The sequence below is a fragment of the Mustela nigripes genome, chromosome 2 (assembly GCF_022355385.1).
Source record: "Mustela nigripes isolate SB6536 chromosome 2, MUSNIG.SB6536, whole genome shotgun sequence".
Taxonomy (NCBI): Eukaryota; Metazoa; Chordata; class Mammalia; order Carnivora; family Mustelidae; genus Mustela; species Mustela nigripes.
Window position 1 is genome coordinate 213673969 of NC_081558.1, and position 27048 is coordinate 213701016.

Genomic DNA, 27048 nt, shown 5'->3' on the forward strand with positions numbered 1-27048 from the left:
GCTGGCCCTCAGTTTCCTTCCACACCAGCCACCTGTCCTAACCAGCCATTGCCTGACACTCACCACAGCTGACACCTGTCCCTCATCCTGGCTGCTTGCCGCCTCTGTGGCCTGGCTCGCTGGCCAAGTTCCCAACCAGGATAGCTGCCGGAAAAGGTTCTAAGACTTTCCACTTGTGGAGGCTTCCCCTGACTATCTTTATTATAGGAGCAACAAGGTAAAATGATTTTAAGCTGTGGCTTTGTCAGTTGAATGAGATTTGCAAGAGTTAGCTCAACTGACCATGTGATCATAATGATCTCACAAAACAAAACATTTTTGCTGGTATAATTATTTGCCAATCATAAAGGTCCGTCTCAGGCATTGAATATGGATGACTTTTAAGGTTCTGCCAATTCTGATGTTTTATAATTCTGTGAGCTAAGGATGGGAGCTTAAGTTCTATTTCCATAATATATCCCCCTCCTCCTATGAGGGATTAGAGGCAGAAGTAGCAAATGTAAGTGCATCCATTCAATATGTTATTGACAGCTTGTGCTGCTGCCTGCCAGGCAGGATTCTGGGGACTGGGGACAGAGCAATGAAGACGACAGCATCTCTGCTCCCCCAGAGCTTATGTTCTAGGAGAACTGGTGATGGTCACATCCTGGGTTCTTCAAGGCATTCTCGATTTTTTTTTTGTGGCTAAGTAATTTTATAAATACTCTGGGCAATTACTTTCCCCATTTAATGTCTCTTTTAAGAAATTAAGGTCAATTCAAATATTGGTAGGGAGTCCTTGGTCCCATGGTGATTGCTGCTGGCTAACTGTCAAAGCTCTGGCTTGCACTGATTCCTGTGGGACCCCTTCCCGTCCTCCAGCCTTGCTCTAAGGATAACCCCATTTTTAGCAGGGTGTGTCTTTTTTTTTTGTATTTTAATTTTTTATTTTTTTAATAAACATATATTTTTATCCCCAGGGGTACAGGTCTGTGAATCACCAGGTTTACACACTTCACAGCACTCACCAAAGCACATACCCTCCCCAATGTCCATAATCCCACCCCCTTCTCCCAAACCCCCTCCCCCCAGCAACCCTCAGTTTGTTTTGTGAGATTAAGAGTCACTTATGGTTTGTTTCCCTCCCAATCCCATCTTGTTTCATTTATTCTTCTCCTACCCACTTAAGCCCCCATGTTGCATCACCACTTCCTCATATCAGGGAGATCATATGATAGTTGTCTTTCTCTGCTTGACTTATTTCGCTAAGCATGATACGCTCTAGTTCCATCCATGTTGTCGCAAATGGCAAGATTTCATTTCTTTTGATGGCTGCATAGTATTCCATTGTGTATATATACCACATCTTCTTGATCCATTCATCTGTTGATGGACATCTAGGTTCTTTCCATAGTTTGGCTATTGTGGACATTGCTGCTATAAACATTTGGGTGCACGTGCCCCTTTGGATCACTACGTTTGTATCTTTAGGGTAAATACCCAATAGTGCAATTGCTGGGTCATAGGGCAGTTCTATTTTCAACATTTTGAGGAACCTCCATGCTGTTTTCCAGAGAGGCTGCACCAGCTTGCATTCCCACCAACAGTGTAGGAGGGTTCCCCTTTCTCCGCATCCTCGCCAGCATCTGTCATTTCCTGACTTGTTGATTTTAGCCATTCTGACTGGTGTGAGGTGATATCTCATTGTGGTTTTGATTTGTATTTCCCTGATGCCGAGTGATATGGAGCACTTTTTCATGTGTCTGTTGGCCATCTGGAGGTCTTCTTTGCATAAATGTCTGTTCATGTCCTCTACCCATTTCTTGATTGGATTATTTGTTCTTTGGGTGTTGAGTTTGCTAAGTTCTTTATAGATTCTGGACACTAGTCCTTTATCTGATATGTCGTTTGCAAATATCTTCTCCCATTCTGTCAGTTGTCTTTTGATTTTGTTAACTGTTTCCTTTGCTGTGCAAAAGCTTTTGATCTTGATGAAATCCCAATAGTTCATGTTTTCCCTTGCTGCCCTTGCCTTTGGCGTTGTTCCTAGGAAGATGTTGCTGCGGCTGAGGTCGAAGAAGTTGCTGCCCGTGTTCTCCTCAAGGATTTTGACGGATTCCTTTCTCACATTGAGGTCCTTCATCCATTTTGAGTCTATTTTTGTGTGTGGTGTAAGGAAATGGTCCAATTTCATTTTTCTGCATGTGGCTGTCCAAAGCAGGGTGTGTCTTGTTAGTGTCTGGTTCAGCTGAATGCAGTTCATATAGATAATTGAATTTAGAAAAATGTGAAATTCTACATAGCTGATAATTTTCTGTTGCACATTTTAATTTGATATCATGTGGATAAAAGAGAAATTAATGTTTTTAGAGGTCTGAACAGTTGTTAGCAGAGTATTTGTTCATTTATCTGGTCACTAAGCACATTTATTGAGCTTACACCTTGGTTCCAGACAGGGGCTGGATCCTGGAGATCCAGAAATGAATAAAGACACAGGCCATGCCCAAAGGAGTACACAGACCAGTCAGGGAGACAGATAAATGAGGATCATGGGAACAGATGAAGGGATCCCGTAACTCAGTCTTATGGGTCAGGAACGTCTTCCTTGAAGGTGTCGTTTTAAGCAGTGTCATAGAAGGTGGCCAATGTGAGAAAGTAGCACGTGGTCCATACGGCTTAAATAAGGAGTGGTGAGGGACATGGCAGGGTGGGGGTAAGCAGGGGCCCAATTGTGAGGGTCTTCCAGCCATCCTGAGAATAATGGATGGAAGTTTCTTGAAAAGATGGAAGTTTTTCAACATGAGGGAAGCACGGTAAGGTGTGTTGTGTCCTGGGACAATATCCCTCGCCATGGTGTAGAGAACGGGTCAGAGATAAGGAAGACGAGGGTGCTGTGACCCGTGAGAGAAGCTGGGGGTCATGGAAGGGAGGGCCCAAGCGCGGGCTGAACTGGCAGTCCTAGAGAGGTACACTCAACGCATTGCTGAGAAACCAACAAGAGTGGGCCTCTCTTTTCTTGGGCATTATCTTAGCACTGAAGCTTGGGGTGTTGCCAGCGGTGTAAGGATTAGTTTGGAGATTCCCCGTGCTGGGCAGACCTGTGGGGCTGACTTGACCTGGACGGCTGAAGCAGCCTTTCAGGTTCTGTATTTTCCCTGCCAACCTCAGAAATCTGAGAGTATGCTTCCAGAGCTGGCCAAGAACGTGGGGCTGCAACGGGGGACGTGGTGGGTCCTTGTCACCTGCCTTCCATGATTTTGCCTTTTCTGTTCCTGATGTTGAGACATAGCATGGTAGGTGGGTAGGAAGGGCACTGAGTCAGGGACCAGGAGCCTCAAAGTCAATCCTGATTGTGTTGCTTACTTGTCCTCTGACCTTTGGCAAATTATTTAACTCTCTCTCTGGCCTTGGTGACCTGGTCTGTCCAAAGGAGGACCGGAGTGAGAGGCTATGGGAATGTGGGATTGCTTTCAACTCCCCCAGTGCAAGATTCCATAAGCTCACTGCCCGAGTTGTAAGGCGTGAAGAATTTTTAGGGACTTCTCCCTCCACTTATAATTAAAGTAATTCTAATACACTGGCCCCACAGACACTTATCATAGGGCCACTTTAGGAAGGGCTAGAAAAATTCTTGTTTCCTTACATTTGTAGGAGCTATAGCCTGGTCCTACTACTTTGATCCAGGCAAACCGGAATTCCAGTGGGCTGGTACAGTGCAGACCTGTTTGAAGTTGGGATGGCCTCACCCTCTCCTACTTTGCACATTTCTTTCTTTAACCAGAAATCAGTATTTAAATACTAAATGTTTCAGAAATGTTATTATTTTGTTTTGATGGAGGATTAAGTTTTTGACAACTTTTATTTACTGATTCAAAACTGAACTAAAGGCACATTTACAGGGACATAAATTCAAAAAAGACAAAAATAATTTTGTTTTAATTTTCTAATTGCTTGCATGTATGATCTGATTTTTCCTAAATAGCTACAGATCTCCCGTGTTCTCTGGATATAGACAGAATTAAACACATAATTAGGCAGTATTACTAATGAATTATGTTTTCTCAGGAGTAAGAGTGGGGAAAAAATGTCTATAATCTCCATTCTAAGGGCTTCAAGCACAACACATAAAATAAGTAGGCATCACTTAGTTATCATGTCTTTGCTGTTTATATATTTTATCAATGCATTAATGTCTTTCATTTTGATGAAATGTATCATAGTTTAATTTTTAAATACATTTGTGAAGATTTTATTTATTTTAGATAGAGAGAGAGGGAAAGAGAGTGTGTCGGGGGAAGGGCAGAGGGAGAGAGAGAATCTCAAACAGTCTCAGGATCAGCATGCAGAGCGCGACGCAGGACTTGATCCCATGACCCGGAGATCATGGCCTGAGCCGAAATTAAGAGTTGGATGTTCAACCGACTGAGCCAGCCAGGTGCCTCTGTTTGTTTAGTTTTTACATTCAACTTAAAACCTACGTGAATTCATGTATTTTTAAAAATTTCTACTTGTGGACCTATGGAAGAAGTGGAGAGACGGTGACAACAGGTGCAGTAGCATATTTAACAGCGGTGCTTAATAAAATCATCTTTTAGGTCAGAGAATTGTGGCTGTAGCCACATTCTCCCTGTTCTTCATGACACGAAGAAGCTGGTGCATCCGACATCCCCGAAAATCCTCCTTTAGCTTGCAGAGAAGGGAGCTATAGCAAGTCCGAGGTAAATTTATCAAAGAGAGGTGGATGGGAAATAGGGTGTGATGGTGCCCCTAGCTGGAGCCCCCCTGGTGGAGGTGTTGCCTGTGGAATCTGCGGGGCTGGACCAGGTCATGCTACCATTCTTCCCCTCCACCTTACTGCCCAGTGTGCACAGTTAATGCAGCTTGCATGGTGCTTAGCCGTGTTGTTTCGAATGCCTCCTGTGCGCCTCGCTGTTAGGGGAAGGATGCCTTCCGATGGTCATGGGGATGGCCAGCACACAGCCCCTGAGACGGGGCAGATGAGATTCACGGCAGTTTATGACATATTCTCTAAGCTCAAGGGATGAGGATATCACCATAGTTGCAGGGGCCCGGGGGTGCCCTTGGGACAGTGGGAGCAGTTGGAGGGGTGGGAGGCAGGCTTCGTGGTATCAAGAGGGCTGAGTGTGCCCTGTGATTGGCTTGTTGGTATAGTTCCAGGGGAAAGGCAGGCACGGTGGTGCCTGGGTCCTTGGTAAAGCAGGCTGCTTGGGTAGGAGACCTAATCTTTGGCCATTTCCGGCCTTCCAGATTGTACCGGATGTCAAGATAGCATGTAATATCGAGTCAAAGATAGCTGTGTATCATGGAAGTTCACACACACAGCTCGTCATGAAGTGTCTGGAAGATACGCGACATTAGGAAACCTTAACATGGCTCCAGTGGGAATCTATCCAGGGAGAGCGTGACTAATTTGGGAAGAATTTCTAACATGCCCTCCCGCAACCTGGAGGTTCTATTAGAGCAGTGGTTCTCATCCACTTGTGAGCCGTAGAGTTGCCAGGAGCCTGCCTCCCGTGACTGGTGAGTGAGGCCCTGTAGGGCTTGGGCCAGCATGCCTTTAGTGGTCTGATAGAACTGAGGTTGAGAGTCTGTCTTCCTTTAGGAGGCCAGGATTGAAGGGGGCAAGAGCTTGCATAGCAAGAGCCTCTGAGTTCCTGTTGGGGCACAGCCTTCTTCTTGGCCACCCTCCTACGCCCACAAGAGAAAACACCCACTGACAAGAAGGAAAAGGATTATAAAAAGACTTAAAATTAAGGATGTAAAGGAAACATATGCATTCAATAAGATAAAGAATTTGAAAAAGAAATGCCTTCTATGAATAAAGGTAGAATAAGAAGAACTTAAATAGAAGAGAATCAAGTGTCACAGAGACAGAAGATTAAGAATCATACAAAATAAGTATTCAGAAATTAAGAGTACTGAAGATATAAGATTTAAAAGCACAATTACAGCAATAAAAGAAAAACTAGAGGGGCTCCTGGGTGGCTCAGTCAGGAAAGCCTCTGACTCTTGATCTCAGCTCAGGTCTTGATCTCAGGATTGTAAGTACAAGCCCCACGCTGGGCGTGCGGCCTACTTAAACCAACACCAACAAAAGAAAAACAAAATAAAACAAAACAAAAACCCAACTAAAAAATAGTATTAAAGCTATTGAAGACACATTTTTTTTTTTTTTTTTGAGGGTTGCTGGGGGGAGGGGGTTTGGGAGAAGGGGGTGGGATTATGGACATTGGGGAGGGTATTGAAGACACATTTAAAGAAGTAAGATTTATCCTCTGTAATGTAATGTAACCTATTATTGGTTTGGCTGATAAGTTTGCTTGTAGATTGTATACTTAAATAATAACCAACATTCCCAGGTACAAGGGAGGACCTCACATCCTGTGTTTGGAACTGAAGGTGGTTTGACCAGTTGAAGAAGTCACTTCAAGTGCTAAGTTGTAAACACATAGAAGCCTAGAATTTTCGCCCCAATTTGAAATATACACACGTATACTTACTGTTAGTGTTTTTGATGCAGGACAAAGACTATTTCTTTAAACCAGAGTTCAATGATTAGAGTCACCCTTTGTCTTTCTAACACAAACATAACTCCTTTTTCTGTGTAGAAAATTACTTTTGGCTTCTTTAAAATAGAGCAGAAATTTAAAGATGTTTACAAAGTAAGCCAGGTGTGTAATCTGTCTGGGTCTTGTGAGACCTCCCTGGGTGTCCCAGTTTTTGGGCACCTCATTTGATGATGAGTTTTTAAGGTGACTTATAAGTACTGGGTCTTTCTAAAGCATTTTGTTCAGTTCATGTAGAAAGAAAAGCCTTTCATGCTCCTATTTCATTGGTTTCCATGATATTTATTTAAATGATGTAATTACAATATGACTCTAACTTACATGCACAAGTGTGGGAAGAAACATACCCTCCCTGGAAGATGAATGCCAAACCTGCTGCTTGTGAGTGCTCACTGTGCTCTAGCCATCAATCAGCATGATTCAAGGGAGGGAATAGAAACGCAGTGGAGGTTCTCAAAGTGGGGTTCCCAGAGCAGCAGCAGCCTCACCTGGGAACCTCTGCAAATGCACATTTTCAGGCCTGGCCCCAGATCTCTTGAATCAGAACCTCTGAGGTGCAGCCTAGCAAACTATGGGTTAGCAAGCTCTTCAGGTGTTTCTCACGCCCCATCAACTCAGAATCACTGGATGAGAATATAAGTTCCAGGTAACCTGAGGTATTGGCAGGGGGAAGCCAATTTCAAAAACTCCTCATAAAAGGTCCATCTAATTTCAAAGACAATAATGTTTGTTTTATATTAAGAACTTGTGTTTAGTAAAAAAAAAACCAAACAGCACCTTAATTTTCTTTCAGTGACTGAAATGGGTTGCAGGAAATGAGAAGGGGGAAAGAGACCCCAGACCCACGGAGGTCTGTAACTCGGCTTAACCTTTTTACAGATGAACCCTCTTCTTTACCATTCTTTTCCTGCTTGTTGAAATGTTCGAATTCTTTTTTTTTTTTTAAAGATTTTATTTATTTATTTGACAGAGAGAGATCACAAGTAGGCAGAGAGGCAGGCAGAGAGAGAGAGAGGGAAGCAGACTCCCTGCTGAGCAGAGAGCCCGATGCGGGACTCGATCCCAGGACCCTGAGATCATGACCCGAGCTGAAGGCAGCGGCTCAACCCACTGAGCCACCCAGGCGCCCCGAAATGTTCGAATTCTTAATCGTGAAAGCTTCCAGGAAGGATCTTTCTCTTGTTTGAGAAATTTTGGTTTGCTTCCTCATTGGCACTGGGGGAGAGACTTCATTATAAGGCATTTAATGATAATTTCATTAATTTAGCCCTGCAAGGGCGGCATGTGATTTTTATATTGCTGCCGATGTGCTACGTGTCCAAAAGAGGCAGACTGAGATTCTTGCTTGTTGAGTCTGTGGCCTGATACCTGGGCGTTGAGGAGTTTTAAATTTAAACCCTCGCAGGGATGGAATCGTGTCTGTGTGTAGTGGAATCAGCTGAGAGAATGTTAGTGGATTCTGAGGGCAGGTCCGAAGGGACGTTCTCAGATTTTTCCTCATGTGACTGATGTTCAGTGACTCTCACTGTAACCCAGAGTTTTTGGAATATTGTGAATGGATGTTTTTTGATGAATTGTTTGAAAATGCTAATCAAAGAGCTCAATCAAGATGAGAACTCAAGGGTAGGGAGAATAATTTACCAAAAATCACCAAACGTATTATCTCAGTGTCTCATCAAGTCCTTTGTGGATGAAGGTCATCAACATTAAAGAGGGTCTGGAAGGTCAAAAGAAATTCCCCTAAAAAAAATCTATTGTTGCTTTTTAAAATTAGAAATAGTTCATGATCAGGGTGCCCGGGTGGCTCATTCAGTTGACCATCAGACTCTTGATTTCCGCTCAGGTCATGATCTCAGGGTCATGAGGTTGAGCCCTGCAAAGGGCTCTGTGCTTGGGGCAGAATCTGCTTGTATTTCTCCTTCCCCCTCCCCCTGCTTGTGTGCGTGCACCTGCTCTCCCTCTCTTGCTCTCTAAAATATATAGGTAAATAAAATCCTTTAAAACAAATAAATAGTTCATGATCTTTAAAAAAAAATTATTTATTTATTTTTAGATGAGCAGGGAGGAACAGAAGGAAAGGGAAAGAATCTTAACCAGGCTCCACAGCCAGCACGGTCATATTTGGGGCTTGATCTCACGACACTGAGATCATGAATTGAGCTGAAACCAAGAATCACATGCTCAGTTGACTGAGCCATCCAGGCACCCCAGAAATAGTTCATGACTTCATAAAAATTTAGAAAGTGCAGATTAAAGAAGAAGACAAAAATAGTTTACAGCCCCATTAACCAGAGGTAGCCACTAGTGACACACACACACACACACACACACAAGTCTTGATGAATACTCTTTTGTAATCTACTTTCATTCGTGAATTTTGTGTATGGTTTTTGGGGGCAGGAAGGTGGTAAGTATCGATCTGCTTCCATTAGCTTTAATGTCATTTTGTCAAATTAATCTTTTTTCCTAGACCTAAAGGTTATTTATAGCCTATTCTATGCTATGATTTTTAAAATTATCTGTAAATTACATCTTTCCAATAATTATTTTATTTGTTGTTAGATAAGATTCCATTTTTAAAAATCCCATTTTTATATATAAAGATAGGAGGTACTATTAATTTGGAAGTAATTTCACCTTATGTGTCATAGGTTTGCTGATGACTTTGGCTTGAAAAAATCCTATAACAAACTATATCCGACTTATACACTTAAAAGCTTCATCTTTTGTGATAGAATTCTATTCGCTGAGATTCCTTTTGTATTTTATTCTTCTAATAGACTTCTAAATTTTTAAAGTAATTTGATGACAGTAGTCTGTTAATATGAGTAAAGACTACATGCTTAAGAGAAATCATGAATACCCATTAGAATTAATGTAGTGCTCTGCAACACCATTCCAAATTGTGGGGCCTGTGTGTGCGTGTGTGTGTGTGTACTGTGTGTGATGTATGTTGTGTGTGTGATATGTTGCATGTGTTATGTGTGTGATATATGTGATACGTGTGTTGTATGTGATGTGTGTGTTGTGTGTGTGATAGGTGTATGTGTTGTTTAGTGTGTGTGATGCATGCTGTGTATACTATGTATGTGTTCGGTGCATGTGTTTGTTGCGAGTGTGATGTGTGTTGTGTGTGTGATGTGTGTATGTATTGTGTGTGATGTATTGTGTATATAGTGTGTGAGATGTATATTGTGTGTGTTGTGTGTATGAGGTGTGTTGTGTATTGTGTGTGATGTGTGTTGTGTATATTGTGTGTGTAATGGATGTGTCTGTGTTGGGCGGGGATGTGGGACGCCCTCATCTCTAGTGTGAGAGTTTCCATTTCTTTCCTCAGTTATCTGTGACCTTTCTCACAAATAATGAAATTTTTGTTTAAATAAGGCAGGAGAAGTAACGGGAGACGGAGCAGAAGGGGAAGCAGAGGAAGAGGAAGCTGAGGAAGCTGAGGAAGGAGAAGAGGCCGGAGAGGAAGAAGAGGATTCTTAGGCCTCTTCATGCTTCACTTCTTCAGCTTTTCCAGGTAAGCACGGCGTCCTGGGGTGGAAGAGTGCGCTGTTACTGGCGTCCTAGTACACGGACGCGTCCCGGCCCAGATACTCACCGAGCTACAGGGGAGTGACAGTCAGGGTTCATGGTGGCGGCCGTAAAATGACAGCCTGGGACAATCACAGCGCAGGCTGTTGTGGGAAGGGAAATGCTGCTGCTGGCGAGGGAGCGGGAGGAATCTCCCTGATCAAACATCCACCAGAAGGCCCGCGTGGAAACCTCGTGCAACACGTGAAAATCACTTTAGGTGTCTTCGACCAGGACGCTTGCTGCTTTGTAATTTTAAAACTTCCGACGATGTAGGATAGCCAGGTAATTCTCAACAGTCTGGTGGGAATTGTGTAAATATATTAATGACATGATGAGACTCTCTAATGATAGTGGGTACTGAGGACCTAGAAGAAATGCTCAGATACTGTGGGCTACATAGAGTAGACTGTCTGTGTGAAAACAAGTCAAGACCAGTGACGCTACAGAAATATCTGGCTATTCCAGACACTTAGCAAATACCGAGGCAAGTGTTATGTTCTTATTAATATTATTTAACCTTGTGACCAGATTTGTGGCAGCAGTTTATTCTCTGGGCAGTGAGGTCTAAAGTGTGCTCTGATGCTAGAAGGGTTTAAAATTTAAGTTAGAACAGTTCTTCCCGTTTCCTTACTAGAAATTTATTTGGTCTCCTGGTCTCCACGGAAACACGTGAGGCAGATCTGGGGGCTGCGGACATCAGGGGGCTGCGGAAGGAGAGGAGGAGGGAGGGGCTGAAGCACAGAGCAGGTGTTCAGTAAGGTCTGCAGTGCGTCTCCGGGCCTGTGGCATGAAGGGTGGGCAAAGCCTCAGCGGGAGGAGGAAAAAGAAATCCCCGGTGCTTTGTCAATATTAGCTCAGGGACAGGGCCACCCTGTGAACCAAAGACCAATTCGATTAGTCTGCATCTCCCCCCTTGCTGTTCTTATGCTTATACATAAAAAGTTAATATAAAAAAATTTCACCAACAGAAATCTATGACAATAAAATCAAGACGAATTAAAAAAAATTCATATATTTTTAGGAAATCTCGGAGCTGGTGAGAGTAGCCCATGGTTATCAGATCATGGAGATTTCACACCAAATCTGGCCCAGCATTTGACATTTCCCAGGTGGTTTCTTTCTGGACACACAGACCTCCCCTTGAAGGCCTAGTGGTTGTCATTTTGGAAACAATCCCATTTCTTTTATTTAAGAAAATTTAAACATTTTCTTCTGTTGTTACCGTTGAGAAGCCTGTTGGTAATCTTACCGGTGTCACTGCTCTTACTTCTAATGAATGGGCTGAGAAAATATTTTTTGAAAGAAAGAAAATGAGCAAGTTTACTTTTAGAAATTCTATCTGAAGAATGCTGGGGAAGGGAAATATCCTGACTATTTATTCTTATACCAAAAAGCCCCCCAAAGTGAAAACTTGTAAGTACTGTTTAAATCCATTTCTATTCGCTGTGCTTACAAGGTTCTTTTAAAATTATGCAATTTTACTGTGGTAATTAAAAGTACGTACCAAATATGAAGTGCCACAGCTCAGACTATCCCTCTTGTAGCCAGATGGCTTTCTGTAGGCTGATTCAAAGAAGAAAAAGAAAAAAAAGGGCAACCACAGCTGCGGCGCGCAAGCGCATTTGCCTGTTTCACGGATTCCCTTGTTCGGAATCCGTCCATAGCGGTGTGTTGTCAGGTCAGAGTGCCTGATGCTGACGGAGGGGCTGGGACGCCGCCCCCAAGTCCTACCTCTGACTCCCGAGAGACTCAGCATCCTTCCGAATCCAGCATGGCAACGCGGTCATGCATGCAACTGGGCAGGCCCCCTTCAGTGTCCGACACGAACCCATCTCTTCACTCATGGAGCTTTTTATTGGAAGAGATTTGACTTTAGGGAGAATGTGGAGAAGCCAGGCACAGCTATGAATGGAACGATGAAGGAGCTCTCATTTCCTGTGTCTGATATTGATGCTTAATTAAGGCCCCGGAGAAATGATCTCTAGTATGAAACAGTTCTCCAAGGGCTGCTACTCAACACTGTCCTCCAGCTAAGGGGTGGACCATTAAGGCTTCCCTCCCCAGGACTAAGCTCGTGGCTTCGTCCTCTGCATTCTTCTGAAATCAGTGGGAAACTGTAATCAGAGACATGAGTCAATGTCTCCTTACGGCGTTTGATATGTGTTAGTACAGAGAAGGTATATCGACCTGGTCTGGTTTTCCATGAAAAGAATTTCCTTTCCTTTCCTCGCACTTGAAAGCAAATGATGAGTAATGGTTTATAGTGTCCAAGGGAACACTTCCCCCTAAAGCATGAGACATAGTGACGATCGTGGGAAACACTGGCTTTCTCTCCTGAAGTCTTCTCCCTGGTATTTTTCCGTTTCTTTCAGAAAACCTAAGCTACGAAGCAGTATTTCAACTGTCTGCCCACAAACCAAACTCAACAAAATGCTTTGGCGTGAAGCTAGCCCACCTCTCTCAGTGCAACTGGGTTTACTGAGGATTGTACCACCTGATGTGGTTGGATGTACACGGATATGTCTACCTAATCTTAGCAACGTGAAATTCCATGCGAAGACAACGCGTGCATACTTTCATGTGCCTGACATCCTTGGTCTTTGCTTAAAAATTTTTTAAATTTTTTTTTGCTCTGCATGAATAGATCTTCTTACTAATGCCCTGGAGAAAAAAAAACAATTTTGAAAAATAATTTCAAAATTTAGAACTTCTCTTTGTGGTGTAATAAAAGTATTTCTTTGTATGTTTCTTCTGCCCCTTGTCTCAGAATTAGTTGAAAAGAGCTTTGAAAATAAAGAGCTTTCCATAAAACAATCACACAAATAAAGATTAATGGCAGATCTCTTGTCCCGTGGAACATTAATTTCTTTATTTATAGTCTCTACGTGGTTCTTCTTGAACTCAGTCTGCCTGTTGCCAAGTCTAGGTTCTTTTTTTTTTTAATTAATTTTTTATTTTTTATAAACATATATTTTTATCCCCAGGGGTACAGGTCTGTGAATCACCAGGTTTACACACTTCACAGCACTCACCAAAGCACATACCCTCCCCAATGTCCATAATCCCACCCCCTTCTCCCAAACCCCCTCCCCCCAGTAACCTTAGTTTGTTTTGTGAGATTAAGAGTCATGCCAAGTCTAGGTTCTTAACACAACCTTTCTGTCTGCACCAGAATGGGCATTTTTGGTTGTCCTGGTTATTTGGTCCGTGTTTTCAAATGACACTGGTTGTCTTGTTACGTCATAGTTTGTATCGTCCCCACAGCTGTGCACATTCTCTCTGAAACCTTGTTTAAATGTAAGTCTGCCATTCACACGTGTGGGGATGATGGTGAGGACAGGTAGATTTGCACCCCATTGTCTTTGCACGTTTCTGCACGGAAGGAGTGGCTGCTTCTGTTCCTTCTCATTGATTTGCAGCCCCCGGCTGGGACCTGCAGAGCTCGATTCTGTCGTTGTGCCTCCTGCTGCTGGAGTTCACCAGGAGCTGGTCCAGCTCCGACGACGACGTGTGCACCAGGTAGGCTGGAAGCGTTTCTCTGCTCCAGCGCCCCATCCCAGTCTATCATGGGGATTTTTCCTCCCTGATGAGATTTTGTTGACATGCCTCACCTCTCTCCTGTCTGCGCTAGTCCTGGCCTTTCTCTTGCTGCACGCTTTGCTTCCGTTCTGTCAGAAGAGCTTGTCCCCTCGATGCGGTCCTATTCAAGGGTGATCATGGCATTTCCCCATGGGGTGGCCATTAGCTTGACCTCCTCCTCCGTCTGCCCATCGATTTTGTGGCTGAGCCTGTTTGTGTCACCTGGGAATGTGTGCATGGTGGCAGAGGTTATGTGCCTCAGAGGAACTCGGCAACAGCTCTTTTCTTGTTACCCTAGTAACAAAAAGAGGCATTTTGGAGAGAATCAAGATATTTTGTGCCCAATTGTTGAAGAAGGCTGCCTGAAAAACATTTCTTTCTTTGCTAAACATGAGGTGAGACTAGAGTGGAAAAAAAATGCATGTAATCAAAAATTAATTTCTGTTTTGTACTTTATTGCATTAAGTGTTGTTTTGTCTCAAGAGCGGGTGTACTTAGTAACAACTCCAGTCATAGGTAGTCCTCAAGCTCTTTGTTGTCGCTTGGGCTGAATTTTAGTCCTTTGGTGGTGGAGTCATATGGAGATAGATTTATTTAGTGGGATGCCAATTTTTCTCCGGTTCTTGTATTTTCAGATGAAAATAACTATTTGTGATAATAATAAGCAAGAGAACATGGTGACCACTTACTTACTTTTTTTTTTTATATTGTCTTTCTATAATCAGAAAATTAACATTGGACGAGTGTAGTTTTATTTACTCTCACTTCCTTCTCTTGAAAGTATTCCTGCAATGCGGACTCCACTCAGGTCTGAAATGCAAGTAAACAGCACCGGCTTTCTTACAGGCTCGACTCCATGGCCTCCGTGGCTTCTGTGGCTGCTGAGTTCCCGGTACGGAGTTTGCAGTATCTAAATGCGGTTGTAAACCTCCTCATAATTCAGCAGTATAGGAGATTTCTAGAAATCAAGCAGCTTTATGAATATGTAAAAAAAAAAAAAAAAAACTAAAAAGAAAACCCCGTGGGAATAAGCTAAGTCATTCTGATAAAAGAAAAGACGAGAAAAATGGAATAATTAATGATCTGAAACTAATAGAGGTACAAGAGAGTTTATCAGTCTACAGAAGGCCCAGATTTCAAGTAACGTTTCTCATTTGTTTTTTTTTTTTTTTTTTTTTTTTTTTTTTTTTAAGATTTTACTTATTTATTGGAGAGACAGAGAGAGAGCACGAGGGGGGAGGGGGAGGGAGAAGCGGAATCCCCACTGAGCAGGGAGCCTAGGACGCTGGGATCATGGTCTGAGCTGAAGGCAGACGCTTCACTGACTGAGCCCCCCAGGTGCCCTTGCTTTTTGAAGTGGAAAAACAACTACACGAAAATCCAGGCACACTTTTTCTAAGCCTTGAGCAAGAACTGTTCTCCTCTGCCCTCTGCTCCTCTCCCATCTGGGGTCTCCTCGCATTTCTTAGGGTTGGAGTCTCCATTTGCGCATCCCACATGGGCAATAAAGGCGGTGTGTGGCTTTTTGAGTTCTTTGTTTTCTAGGCTAAAGGTGAGAGATGCATGAAGAGAATGAGACGTATTGCCTACAGAGTTCCTTGAGGAAAAATTTTAAATGTTTCCTTTACAAAACAGTTTCAGGAGGACACCTACCTGTGCAAGCATGCTTCTGCTTGGTGACCCTAGTGAGTTGCAATAATGGAGAAGGGCCATTAGGTGGTGATAGAACACAAGCTTCTGGACCCAGCGTGCTGCCCCCAGAGCCCCCTTCTTCTCCTGCAAGGTGGGGTACTCTTGAAATCAGAAGGACGGGCAGAAGGGATTCACCAACAGGACAGAGGAAGAACAGACAGAAACCCTGCATGTCAACTGGCCAATTAATTAGTGCAACCATTTATCATGCTTTTATCCAAGATAGTGTATCTTGGGCAAAAAACTGTGCATTGTTTTTATTTTATTTTTACTTTTTTAAATTTTATTTTTTCAGTGTTCCAAGATTCATTGTTTACATTGTGCATTCTTAAGTGCCATTAAACCAGTAATTGATTGTTTGAATTTCACACCCTTGCCTTCCGTGGAAGGAGTCTAAACTCAGCCAACGACTGTCTATGGGTACTTTGGGTAAAGGTTCAGGATCTTCTTGCAGCCTCCAAACAGCTCCTCCCAGGAGTCTAGATCGGTGAGCCAAGCCACTGCTTGTCCCTCCCCATTCTAGCCCTTCAGTCCTAATCCCGTGTATTTCCAGCTCTTTGGAGATACCCTCATGCCCTTACGAAAGCATGCCTTTCACGATTGTCTAAGAGCTTCAACTTTCCTTTTTTATGTTTGCTTTGGAGGGACTTTGTTGGAAGTAGGAAAAATGAGTTGTAAAATCTTGAAAACATATCAGCAGGTCGGGCTGTTTTCCAGAGCTGGAAGTCTGGGGACTGTTCGCAGGCACTGTGATGCTCTCGGCGGGAGGATACACATGGGGAAAAACTTGGCCAGGTAGGGGCCTATGGGGTCAAGGAGTAGCTTGGCTGGACGGGTTCATGTCTAGCAGACAGTCTGTTGGCACCAGAGCGTGCCCACTTTCTCACCCGCTCACACGAGTCAAACTGATTTTAGGAATAAAATCAGGCTGCTGTGGTTATTGTGTTTCCTCGTGTGTTTATTCGCTAACATTTGTTGGGTGCCTGTAGTGAGTCAGGCTCTGTATTAAGGGCTTCACGTAATCCCTATGGTAATCTGATGAGGGGGACAGCACCCTCATTTGACAGATTAGGAAAGTGAGGCAGCAGGGAGCTGTGAGGGCAGATGTTCTGTACTCCTGTAAGGTCACACAGCCCAGAGATGGCCAGGCTGGGACTGAGGTCTACCTGGGTTCCGCCCCGTGGTCCGGAGCAGCCTTCCCCACAAACCCTGTTCTCTCTGTCCTTGACTGTGGCTGTGCCCCCTGGGCTGTTCCCCGTTGGGCAGTGCAGTGCGTGCCTTGTCCTCAGAGCACATCCTGCCCTGGACCCCGATGGTCCTCGTGTTCTGCTTTTAGACTCAGTGCCATGGTCATGATGTTCCGGCCCTGGAGGGAGGGGTCTGGAACTTCTCAGCTGTGATCCACACATGCTGATTTCTTAGTTGAACCAACGGGGGAAACTCCATCCCCTTCATTCTCAGATTCTTGGGCTGCTTGCTGTGTCACCCACCGCAGCCCCGGTTACAGACAGAAGGGGAGTGCTGTCAGCCCAGAGCGCTCTAGAAGTTAGGTGGTGGCTTCCGATCCAAAGCCTTAGTTTGTAGAGAGAAAAAAGTAAAATTGTCATCTGCTTTTTCCAGTCTGGTCATCCTTGGGTACACTCCGCTCGCTGATGCTGAAGGGTACACTCAGATCTCCTCCAGGGCTTAGCTGTCACCGGCCACTGAAAGATGCACCGGTGTCGCAATGAGCTCCGCACGGTATTCTTAGCCGAAAGGATGGTTCCTTCTGGCTCCTCGTTGAGGAAGATTTAATGAGGCGAAATATGCTTTAGTCCCAGGGCATGAATTCTAGTTTGCTGGTTTTGTAGCAGATCAGAGTTCTCTGTGTTTCTTTTATAAAAAAACGTTCGTCTATGGCTGAAAGGAAACAGAAATTATCTAGGGAGGGAAATAAAGCTCCTATTAAAAACCTCACACTCATAGTTTTATTTCTTTTCAGATTCTGCAAAAATAAAGCAGAGAAATACAACCTGAATTTAGTTTTCTCTAAGGGGTAGAGATATTCTCCAGCCTTTAACTAGATTCGGGGATTTAGACACTGTGAGGTCAAATCCACTAACCGGTCAGCTTGACTGACTCAGAGTTGCTACGAGGGATTTCGCTGGTATGAAGAGGTTCTTTGTGAAGTATTTAGGCAGGGGACTGGGAGTTCTGGATAGCTCCTGAGTACACCAAGCGATGGCTCTCCACCAGGCTAGAATCGCTGGGGACTCTGTACTGTGACGGTGTCTTTGATCCACGGAGAAGGCACCGGAGTATTTTTGGAAGCTCCTCGGAGGGTTAGATGTGCAGCTGGGTGTAGGAAATGCTGCCCAGGAGGAATCTGGACTCTGGGAAATAGCCAAGCCCTTGTTCCCTCACCTGCATGGGCCAACCAGACGGATCACTTCCAGCAGACTTATAAAAGAACCGGTAGGTTTCAAATATGTTTTTAAGCCATGGACCTCTCTGTTCAAATGGATCTCCAGTGTAAAAGTCAGATGGCAGGAGAGCCTCTCTGAGTCTAGTTTTAGGGACATTCGCCCTGAGAAGACCCAATACAAAGAACAGTTTGAAAAACTCTTCGCTTGGTTGTAGATTTTTCTCTTTTTTTCAACTTCCTTGAGGCTTATTTTATGCAATCATATGCAGCTGTGCTGTTTTTCCAACATCACCCAGTTCTCCAATTTTCTGACACCAACTGGGTGTCTTACAATTTAGTTCTAAACTAATTCCTGGGGTTAATTTCTGGGCTTTTTTTTTTTTTTTTTAAAGATTTTATTTATTTATTTGACAGGCAGAGATCACAAGTAGGCAGAGAGGCAGGCAGAGAGAGAGAGAGGAGGAAGCAGGCTCCCTGCTGAGCAGAGGGCCTGGTACAGGGCTGGATCTCAGGACGCTGGGATCATGACCTGAGCCGAAAGCAGAGGCTTTTTTTTTTTTTTTTAATTTTTTCAATTTATTTATTTTCAGAAAAACAGTATTCATTATTTTTTTACCACACCCTCCATGCAATCCGTGCCCTCTATAATACCCACCACCTGGTACCCCGACCTCCCACACCCCCGCCACTTCAAACCCCTCAGATTGTTTTTTCAGAGTTGATAGTCTCATGATTCACCTCCCCTTCCAATTTACCCCAACTCCCTTCTCGTCTCTAACTCCCCATGTCCCCCATGATATTTGTTATGCTCCACAAATAAGTGAAACTATATGATAATTGACTCTCTCTGCTTGACTTATTTCACTCAGCATCATCTCTTCCAATCCTGTCCATGTTGCTACAAAAGTTGGGTAAGGCTTTAACCTGCTGAGCCACCCAGGTGTCCCAATTTCAGAGCTTTTTAATTGAGGTTTCCTACGTAATGCATAGCGGTCCAAACTTCCAATCACCTGGTTGGTTTTTCTGGCAACCAGCTCCCATCTCCCATTTCCCACGCCTCAGGTCCAAAGGGATCCAAAGAGGTTCCTTATGAATAACAAAAGATGCTCTTATCACTCAGGGAATTCAAGGGTTTTAGGAGCTCTGTGTCAGAACTGGAGACAAAGACCAGCTATGTTGCTTACTATATCCCCCAGCACCCACTTGACCTGTCTGGTTTGGTGCATTCTGACAACTGTGTTTTTTTATGGAACCATACCCCTGTCAAAATCCAGAACATTCCCATTACCCTTTAGAGATCACCTGTGATCTTTTGGTAGCTGCTTCCTCCCCTCCAACCCCTCCCCAGGTAACAGCTACTCTGTTTTCTGACACTATAGATCTCCCTTTTGTAGAACTACACAGAAATGGGTAAAATGACTATTTACTCTTTTTTGGTCTGGCTTCTTTCCCTCTTCACCATGCTTTGGAGATGCACCCATCTTGGTGCGATTGTCAGCCTGGGTTTCTTTCTTCTCACTGCCGAGTATGGAATGACCAGTCCGTTTGTTCCTAGGTCTGTGGATGCGCACTGAAGTCATGTCCAGTTCTTGGCCATTTTGCATGAAGCTGCCACGGACATTTGTGGACACACCCCTTTGTGCACAGATGTTTTATTTCTCTTCAGTAAACACCAAGCCGTGGAATTTAAGTGGCAGGTGTTAGAGAACGCAATCCGCACGACGCAGCCTAGTCGCCTTGAACCTGAGTGTTAAGTGAATATCTTGGTCAGAAAAAAAGAACAAATACTTATGAAATGTTCATTAGGGGCTAGATACCCTTTAAAGCATTTTAAAATTTATTGTTGTCTTTACTCCTTCCCATGATCCTAAGACCTAAGTGTTATTTTTATAGAGTTTTATTTCCAGCCGGGGAAATGGAGGCTCAGGTAAGTCAAGCAGGCTCCCTAGGAGCACACAGCTAGTGAGGAGTAGGAGTAGCAGTCACACTCTCTGTTTGACTTCGAAGGCCAGGTTTATTTTGTCCCTACTATTTTTAGCGGTGTAGCCAAACAATTAAAGCAATTTAATTTGCAGGAAAATCTTGACGTTCTCCAGAGAGCCTCTTGGGCTAAGCAGACACTTTCCGGCCACCGCAGCGGGTCAGATCCTGCTGCTGTGAAGTCTGAGTCAGCCTGTAACTTTGGGACACTGATCATTTGTTAAAAAAAGGAGAATCATCAGCTGAAATTTACCTGCATTTCCCATGTTATCAGGTGTTACTATTAAACTAATTATGAATTGTCACCTCGTGGAAATTTAGACTAATTATCTGGCTCTTGTGTCAACTTGCATAACGACGCTTCCACCACATCCACGGACTATTCTGAAACCTTTTCCTTGGCCTCCAGGATGTTTTGAAGAAAATGAATTTGTGGGAAGCCAGTTGTTCTTTAAGATTTTATTTTCTCCCACCTCCTCCAAGAGGCTATGGAATACAGGGGAGCAATTGGTACCAGCGTTCAGTGTGGCCCGTGGTACCACAGTGAGGACAGAGTGGACTCAGGTTGGCCCATTCCGCGCTGTATGGCCCTGGGTTGACCACACTGGTTGACAAAATGTGGAACTACTTATCTAGCAGTAGGTGAAGAGCGTGCTGCCCTGGCCCCTCCCCAGGGGCCCTTTCCTCTCCACTGCCCCCAGATCCAGCAACTAAAGGGTAAACACCCAACTCTTCAGGAGGCCTTCAGAGCCCTGTTCTGTTGCCTTGGCCATGGCCCCTTCCCCCTTGGCTGGCCCCCACGACACAAAATTGTTGTGCAGTTTGAATATAGCTCTTGTATAGGCCATCTTCTGTAGTCATGTTTTCACCCCAATTTTTGGTATTTAAAACCCCAACGAAACATTGCTTTCTTCCTTCACTCTTCATAGACACACTTCAAGCAAAAAAAATTGGATTCATGTCTGTTTCCAAGTTTTTCTGGTCGTGCCAGGGAGTAGGCAGACATGGTAGAGCAGTTTTGAGCATGGATTTGGGGTCAGACAGCTTCGCTTTTGATCTTCGGTTCTGCTCTTTCCTCACATTGTGTGATCTTTGGTGAATTAAGGCAAGTTGTGTGCTTTCCTAACATCTCCATTTTTCTCATCTGTAAAATGGGTAACATAACAGTGACTTCACAGTTGTTGCCAAAGATGAGTGGGTTAATGGGGGCCAGTACCTCATGCTGAGGGCTCCCGACATGCTGGCCATTGGAGTCCAGCTGAATTCTTGTGGATTCATTCACTGTAGATGATATTCTAAAACATGGGCATATGCACGCTGTCTAAAAATGAAAATTTTTAAAAAAAGTAGGAAGTAAAGAAGAAACAGGATTTGAGAACAAAAAACTACATGAAACTAATGTAACATGGGTCAACTGTACTTCAGTTAAAAAAAAGAAAAACAAACTTAATGTTTGGATTTTGCACTTACACAGTCTCTACTTAGCTGACACAGTTGGAGGGAAGGTGCAGTCATTGCGTGTCTTGTGTAGAAAATCAGCTGAACTCAATGAAGTACAGCTTTTCTGGGCAGAAAAGCTGTAAGTCCCTGGGTTTGAATCTTTGATTTTTTAAAAGATATTATTTATTTACTTGAGAGAGAGAGAAAGAGAGAGAGAGAAAGAGCACAAGTGGGGAGGTGGAGCAGAGGGAGAAGGGGGAGCCTGATGCGATGCAGGGCTCGATCCCAGGACCCTGAGATCACAATGTGAGCTGAAGGCAGATGCTTCACCCACTGAGCCCCCAGGTGCCCCTGGAACTTTGGTTTTAAATACCGATGAAAGCAATGATTCCTAGCTTTCGGATCCTGTCTTTTCCCTGATAAGGTCATATTTTGGAATTGAAAGAACACACATAGCTTAGGGACAAAAGCAATAGAATTTATTCTAAAACGGTCAGGAAGTGACGGAAAGGTAGGTGTTGTGGTGTGTGTGCATGCATGTGTGTGTGTGTTGGAAGAATATTATGATACCAGAGATGGAAATACTGAGGGGGAGGGAGTGCTGGGAGCTTCCAGAGGGAACACATAGCTCCCACCGAGGCAGTGCTTCAAGCCACCGGTTCCTCCTGTAGACACATAGACCCCGGGAGAAATGATTACAGACGGTGGACACAGTTCTCTAAGATTGCAAAGAGTTCCATGTAATGGTATTTCCTTTGTGGATGTTTAATCTTGGCTAAAAGTTCATTTGGTTTATCTTGGGGAAGACGAAGGAAGAAACTAGAAATATACCTAAGAACCGGAAAGATTTTTTTTGCAAGCAACAATAAGATTCTTCTCAAGGTGCAATTACAGATAAGTTTTATGAAAAATAATGACGTAATAGAGGCCCCACACTCTTCTCTCTCTTTACCAGGATGATGTTGATGTCAAGCAAGATCAGCTGTCCTTTAAGATTTACTTAAATTTGGCTCAAGTTCCTTTTTCGCTCAAAGGAGGAAGCCTGCCCCACTGTGAATTTTCCAAGGGCAAATATGATCTTGGTGAAATATTAGTTTAGTGGATAGAAAAACTTCATTTCACACGTCCATATAGTATGTACATGAGCATGGATCTTAGTTGCTTTGCGTCCTAAGACAAGTGGCATAATTCCACTTTGATTGGACTGAATTTCTAAGTAAAAAAAAAAAAAAAAGAAAGAAAAAAGGAACAAGGAAGGAAAGGCAGACGAACGCTTCTACTGTGGATCCTTTTGGAAATACTGACAATGTTCATGTGTTCCTGTGGCTGAATTTGGACTGGTCTGATCTTGACTGATCAAGATCAGTGTGGCTCACCGTGGTATACTTGTTATCTCAAGGAGCATTTGTACTTTTCCTGCTAAATCGAGTTGTGCCAAACAGGGACTCAGATCGGGATATTACAAGGTCCCCAAAGCAGCACGCTCAGGTGGGCCCGGGGGCTGCAGCCAATGTCGTGGGGAGGACTGGGAATTTAGCTGAGTGCTTGGCCTCCGGTCTCACTCGTGCTGCGTCCACGATCGTCAGCCACATCAAACCTTATCATGTCCCCTCGCTGCTTGAAAGCCTCCCTGGCCACCCTCTAGCTTTTAGCACGAAGTCCAGATGGCTCTACATGTCCAGCAAGGCTGTATGTGATGCGGCTGTGCTTTTCAGAACTGCTTATCTCTCTGCATTTCCCCACCACAACCTGGCTGTAGTTCATTTCTTTCTTTTCTCCTCCCTCCCTCCCTTTCTTTCTTTCCTTCCTTCCTTCCTCTCCCTTTCCTTTCCTTTCTTTCTGAATCTCCCTTCTCTTCCCTTCTCTTCTCTTTTCTTTCCCCTCCTTTCCTTTGCCCTGGGTCTCTCCCGCGTCTGAGCCTGCAGCCCTGCTGTTCTCTCTCCTGGAATATGTTTGCTCATTCCGTAACCCGACAAACCTCACCCCTCACATGTTAACCCCCATATCTTGTTCCTCAGTGCAGCCTCCCCGGCCTCTCCATTCTCCTCGGGGCCCAGTTAGTCCCTCCTAGCAGCGCGCACTGTTTAGAACTCCCACTGCCCTCTTGAACCATAAGCCCAAGGCCATCGTGGGGCAGCCGCTGCAATCAAGACTCCCAGGAGAAGCAAGTGGCCAAGCACATTTGCTCACTCTCTCATTCTCCTGTTTGACGGGGGCAGAGAGAAGACGTGATCCCGAGCCTGTCTGTAGAGCAACAGCTTTCCAGCCTGCTGGGTCTGGTCACCCAGCTGTTGCTCAGGCATCAGCTGGGTGACTTCGGCGGGGCTGGGAGATGTGGGCAATAACAGAACTTGCCAGTTAACCTTCCTTTATCTGGCTGGCAGGAGCAGCAGGGTACCTATTCATGCCCCCTGCCCCCCAGACGTGTCTGTAACTTAATCTCGTTGTATCATCATGGGGCACGCACGTGCTGCGTATTCCTTCATGAACGATTTCAGGGGAAGACAGAATCACAGATGACATTGGGTGAAATCTGAATCAATCAGTGAAGGAAATTACTGTGGATGAACTGGGATAAGAGGTTAGGGTCAGGGGGCTGGAATATTATGGCCTGTTTGATGATAAGGGTCTTAACAGGTTGCCACTTAAATGTGATGCATCGAGGGTGAACATGTAGCTTCCTCCCTGCTCTTTCTAATTCAGCCCTGCTGGTGTGCTTGGCTGCCATCTCTAGATAGGGCTTATTTAGATCACCTTCTTCCCAAGTCCGCTCGATGTCAATTATCAACAAGGCCTCCCTAGATCACTTGATTCAGAATAGAACTGTCTCCCCAAAGGCAAAACGTAGAGTCGCCTTATGACCCCGCAACTCCATTTCTGTGTATATTCCCAAGAGCCCTGAAGACAGGAGCCCACACAGAACTTCGTGCACAAATGTTCCCAGCAGCATATTCTCAGTAGCCAAAAAGTAGAAAAAAACCCAAGTACCCATCAACTGAAGAGTGAATAAACTAATTGCAGTAAATGCATGCATGCAATGTTATGTGTGTACATACAATGGAATATTCATCCATGACAAGGAATGGGATACAGACATATGTTACCACATACACAAACCTTAAAGACATTATGCTGACAGAAAGAAGCTACAGAAAAAGCCACAGATTGTCTGGTTCCATTTATGTGAAATTCCCATACCTGACAAGTCCAGAGACAGAAGGTAGATTAGTGGTTGCTGGGAGCTGGGGACACAGGGCACAGGGAGGGATGCTTATGGTGCTGGTGTCTTTCGGGGCAGGGATGGAAAATGAGGGCATCCTGGAAGTAGATGGTGAGGACATGTGAACAGCTCTGTGAATACACGAGAAACCGCAGAACTGGCCAGTGTACAAGGTGGATTTTATGGTGTCTGAATTATGTCTCAATGAAGCTGTTATAAAAAAATGTGAACTCCCCAACCTCTTGGCACATATATTCTCCCTTTCCTGCTTTATTGTCCCGTTAAGCCCAATTCAACATACCATTTATTCACGTTGCTCACTGTCTGGCTTGTCCTACTGGATTATAAACTCCATGTGATTAGGGATTTTTGTCTGTATTATTTACTGTTGTATCCCTTGGGCCTAGAACAGCACATACAGTTGGTGCTCAATAAGCGTGTTGAATAACTGCATCAATGTAACTAGACATACATGAAAGCTGGCACAAGAAAGTCATTTCAAAAAGATGATAAGAGATAGTGGCTCAGAAAGGGAAAGAATAAAAATGGGATGTTTTTGTGGTAGATCACTGTAAGAAGTAGGGACCCGATATTTGGATTGAAAACGTTAGCACAGATGGAAAACCATTCTTACAGGGATGACTGAAGATTCCTTTCTGGGGTCACTTTGCCTACACCCGTGTGGTCCTAGCAATGGACCTCAATCCTTGACCTCAATCCTTCTAGGAAAGCTTGGTTTCCTTGATGTTTTCAAATACAGTGTGTTGAGAGGAAACATGAGACTCAGTAAGGCCAACAGGTCAGGAGACAGTTGCCATTGAAATGGTAGTTTGTTACTCACAGCTCCCAGAGGAGGGGGCACACAGGCAAGCACCAGCTGGGTCAGGAGACAAGAAAGAGGGAGGGGGAATGCGGGCAGGAGTTTTACTATGGTTCCTGCAGGAAAGACATGGCCTTGCGGGGTAACCAGGCATAGGACAGGCTGGCTGGAATAATTTCTGCAGACTCTGGGGCATAGGGGCTATCCCTCATTGTTTGATACCTGGTTCCAGGTGATGAGGGCAGGGGATAGGGGTCCAGAGTATGAGAGAAAGTGGTCAGGGGTGTGGGCTCTAGATTGGTGGTTTTGCATTTGAAAAGCATACAAGTTGTCTACCCTCTCTAGGAACTGGTCCTGCAAAGATGTCTTTCCAGTTGTCAGCAAGGCCCCCGTGTCGGAGCATCACATACAGAAAATAAGCCATAGCGAATGCCTTGTTTGGGGAACCCGAAAGTACTTGGGAATACTGCTGGAATGGGCTGGGAAGCCAATGGTGGGGAGACCGCACAGGGGGGCCACACATTGAGGAGATGTTCTGAAAGGCAATGACAGCTGCCAGGTAGCAGGCAAGTCTGTACGAATGTTAAGTCTGTGAAGATGCTGAACAGTCCTGAAAGACGCCAGGCTGACCTGTATCATAGAATGTTTGTGGTGTTTCTAGGGAATTAAGTGTTGTTTTAGGTACACTGTAAAATGATTGAGCTCTATTATGAGCTCTTGCTAAATTTTGGCTGACACCTGGCATCTCTCCTCTGTATACCTTCAGACCTGGTCAAGTTCTTATGTTGGAGGCTGCCAATGTGGGCGGTTCTTCATTATTCTGGACGATATAGATTGTGAGTGAATGAAATAATTGATGGGGTGCAAAATGAGAGTTGATTTCTAACAATCTGTAAATTATGTTCCAAATGCTTAACTTACACACACACACACACGGATCTGCCACTCCAGAGTCCTGCAATGGCACAGCCACCTTGCTCTTGGAACCTGGGAAGTCACTCTGGTTCTTAGTTTAAAACATTCCACGGAAAGGTCTCCACAAAAGATGGAAAATCAGGGCAGCATTGTTTCCTTAAGTCTCATTTCTTCGGACATCTTTGCTCTCTGCCTCCCAGGCCCGGTTCTGAAGCCAATAAATATTGCCAATGGCAGTAGATGACCTCCTATGTTTCTTGTGGCCAGAAGTCCAGCCAGTTCCTGGTTTTACTGCCCTCCACGAGGAGGATGGCTCAGTGGCCCTGAGTCATTCTAAGGAACAGCCCAGCCGCTGAGGCCCCCTTCTTGGCAATGCTCTGGAGAATGGACGTCGAAATAGAATGATGGTTCCACAGAGCTAAGAGGAGGAAGGGAACAGGGGAAGATGAAAGGTTGCAGAAACATCTCAAGCTGGAGTCTCCTGCTTACTGTTCCTGTTTTGGGGGAGGGAGTTGGCGGAGTCCTTTCCTTCAGTCACTATAAGCAAAAGCGTGAACCGATGTGGTCTGAGGGGAAGACCAAATGGTAAATCCTGGAACTAACAGAGGCGGTTCAGGGGTTGTGAACACACATATGTTAGAGTCGGGGTTTGGACCCGTATCTAGAAGCACCACTGACCTCCGCCCACTGCCCGTTTATACACAGCAAGTTGTTGTAGATGCTGCAACTACTCCCACCTCCTGGTCTTCCTCCGGTTCTTCTTTCCCTTCTCTCCTTCTCTTCCTCCTGCTCGGCCTTCTCCTCTTACGTCTCCATCTCTGTCTCCTCCCCCCCCCCCCCCCCCCCCCCCCCC

The 27048-nt window shown here is 44.5% G+C and overlaps 1 protein-coding gene across 2 annotated transcripts in view; it reads left to right on the forward strand.

The window, feature by feature from the left end:
- Positions 1 to 12888, forward strand: part of SH3BGR (SH3 domain binding glutamate rich protein) — a 63890-nt gene extending 51002 nt beyond the window's left edge. For both annotated transcript variants that reach the window (XM_059392361.1, XM_059392362.1), the window contains exons 6-7: positions 9951 to 10089; positions 12518 to 12888. In XM_059392361.1, coding sequence (XP_059248344.1) covers positions 9951 to 10055 — 105 coding nt within the window. In that variant the 3' untranslated portion in view covers positions 10056 to 10089; positions 12518 to 12888. The remainder of the gene's footprint in view (positions 1 to 9950; positions 10090 to 12517) is intronic.
- The last annotated feature ends 14160 nt before the right edge of the window (positions 12889 to 27048 follow it).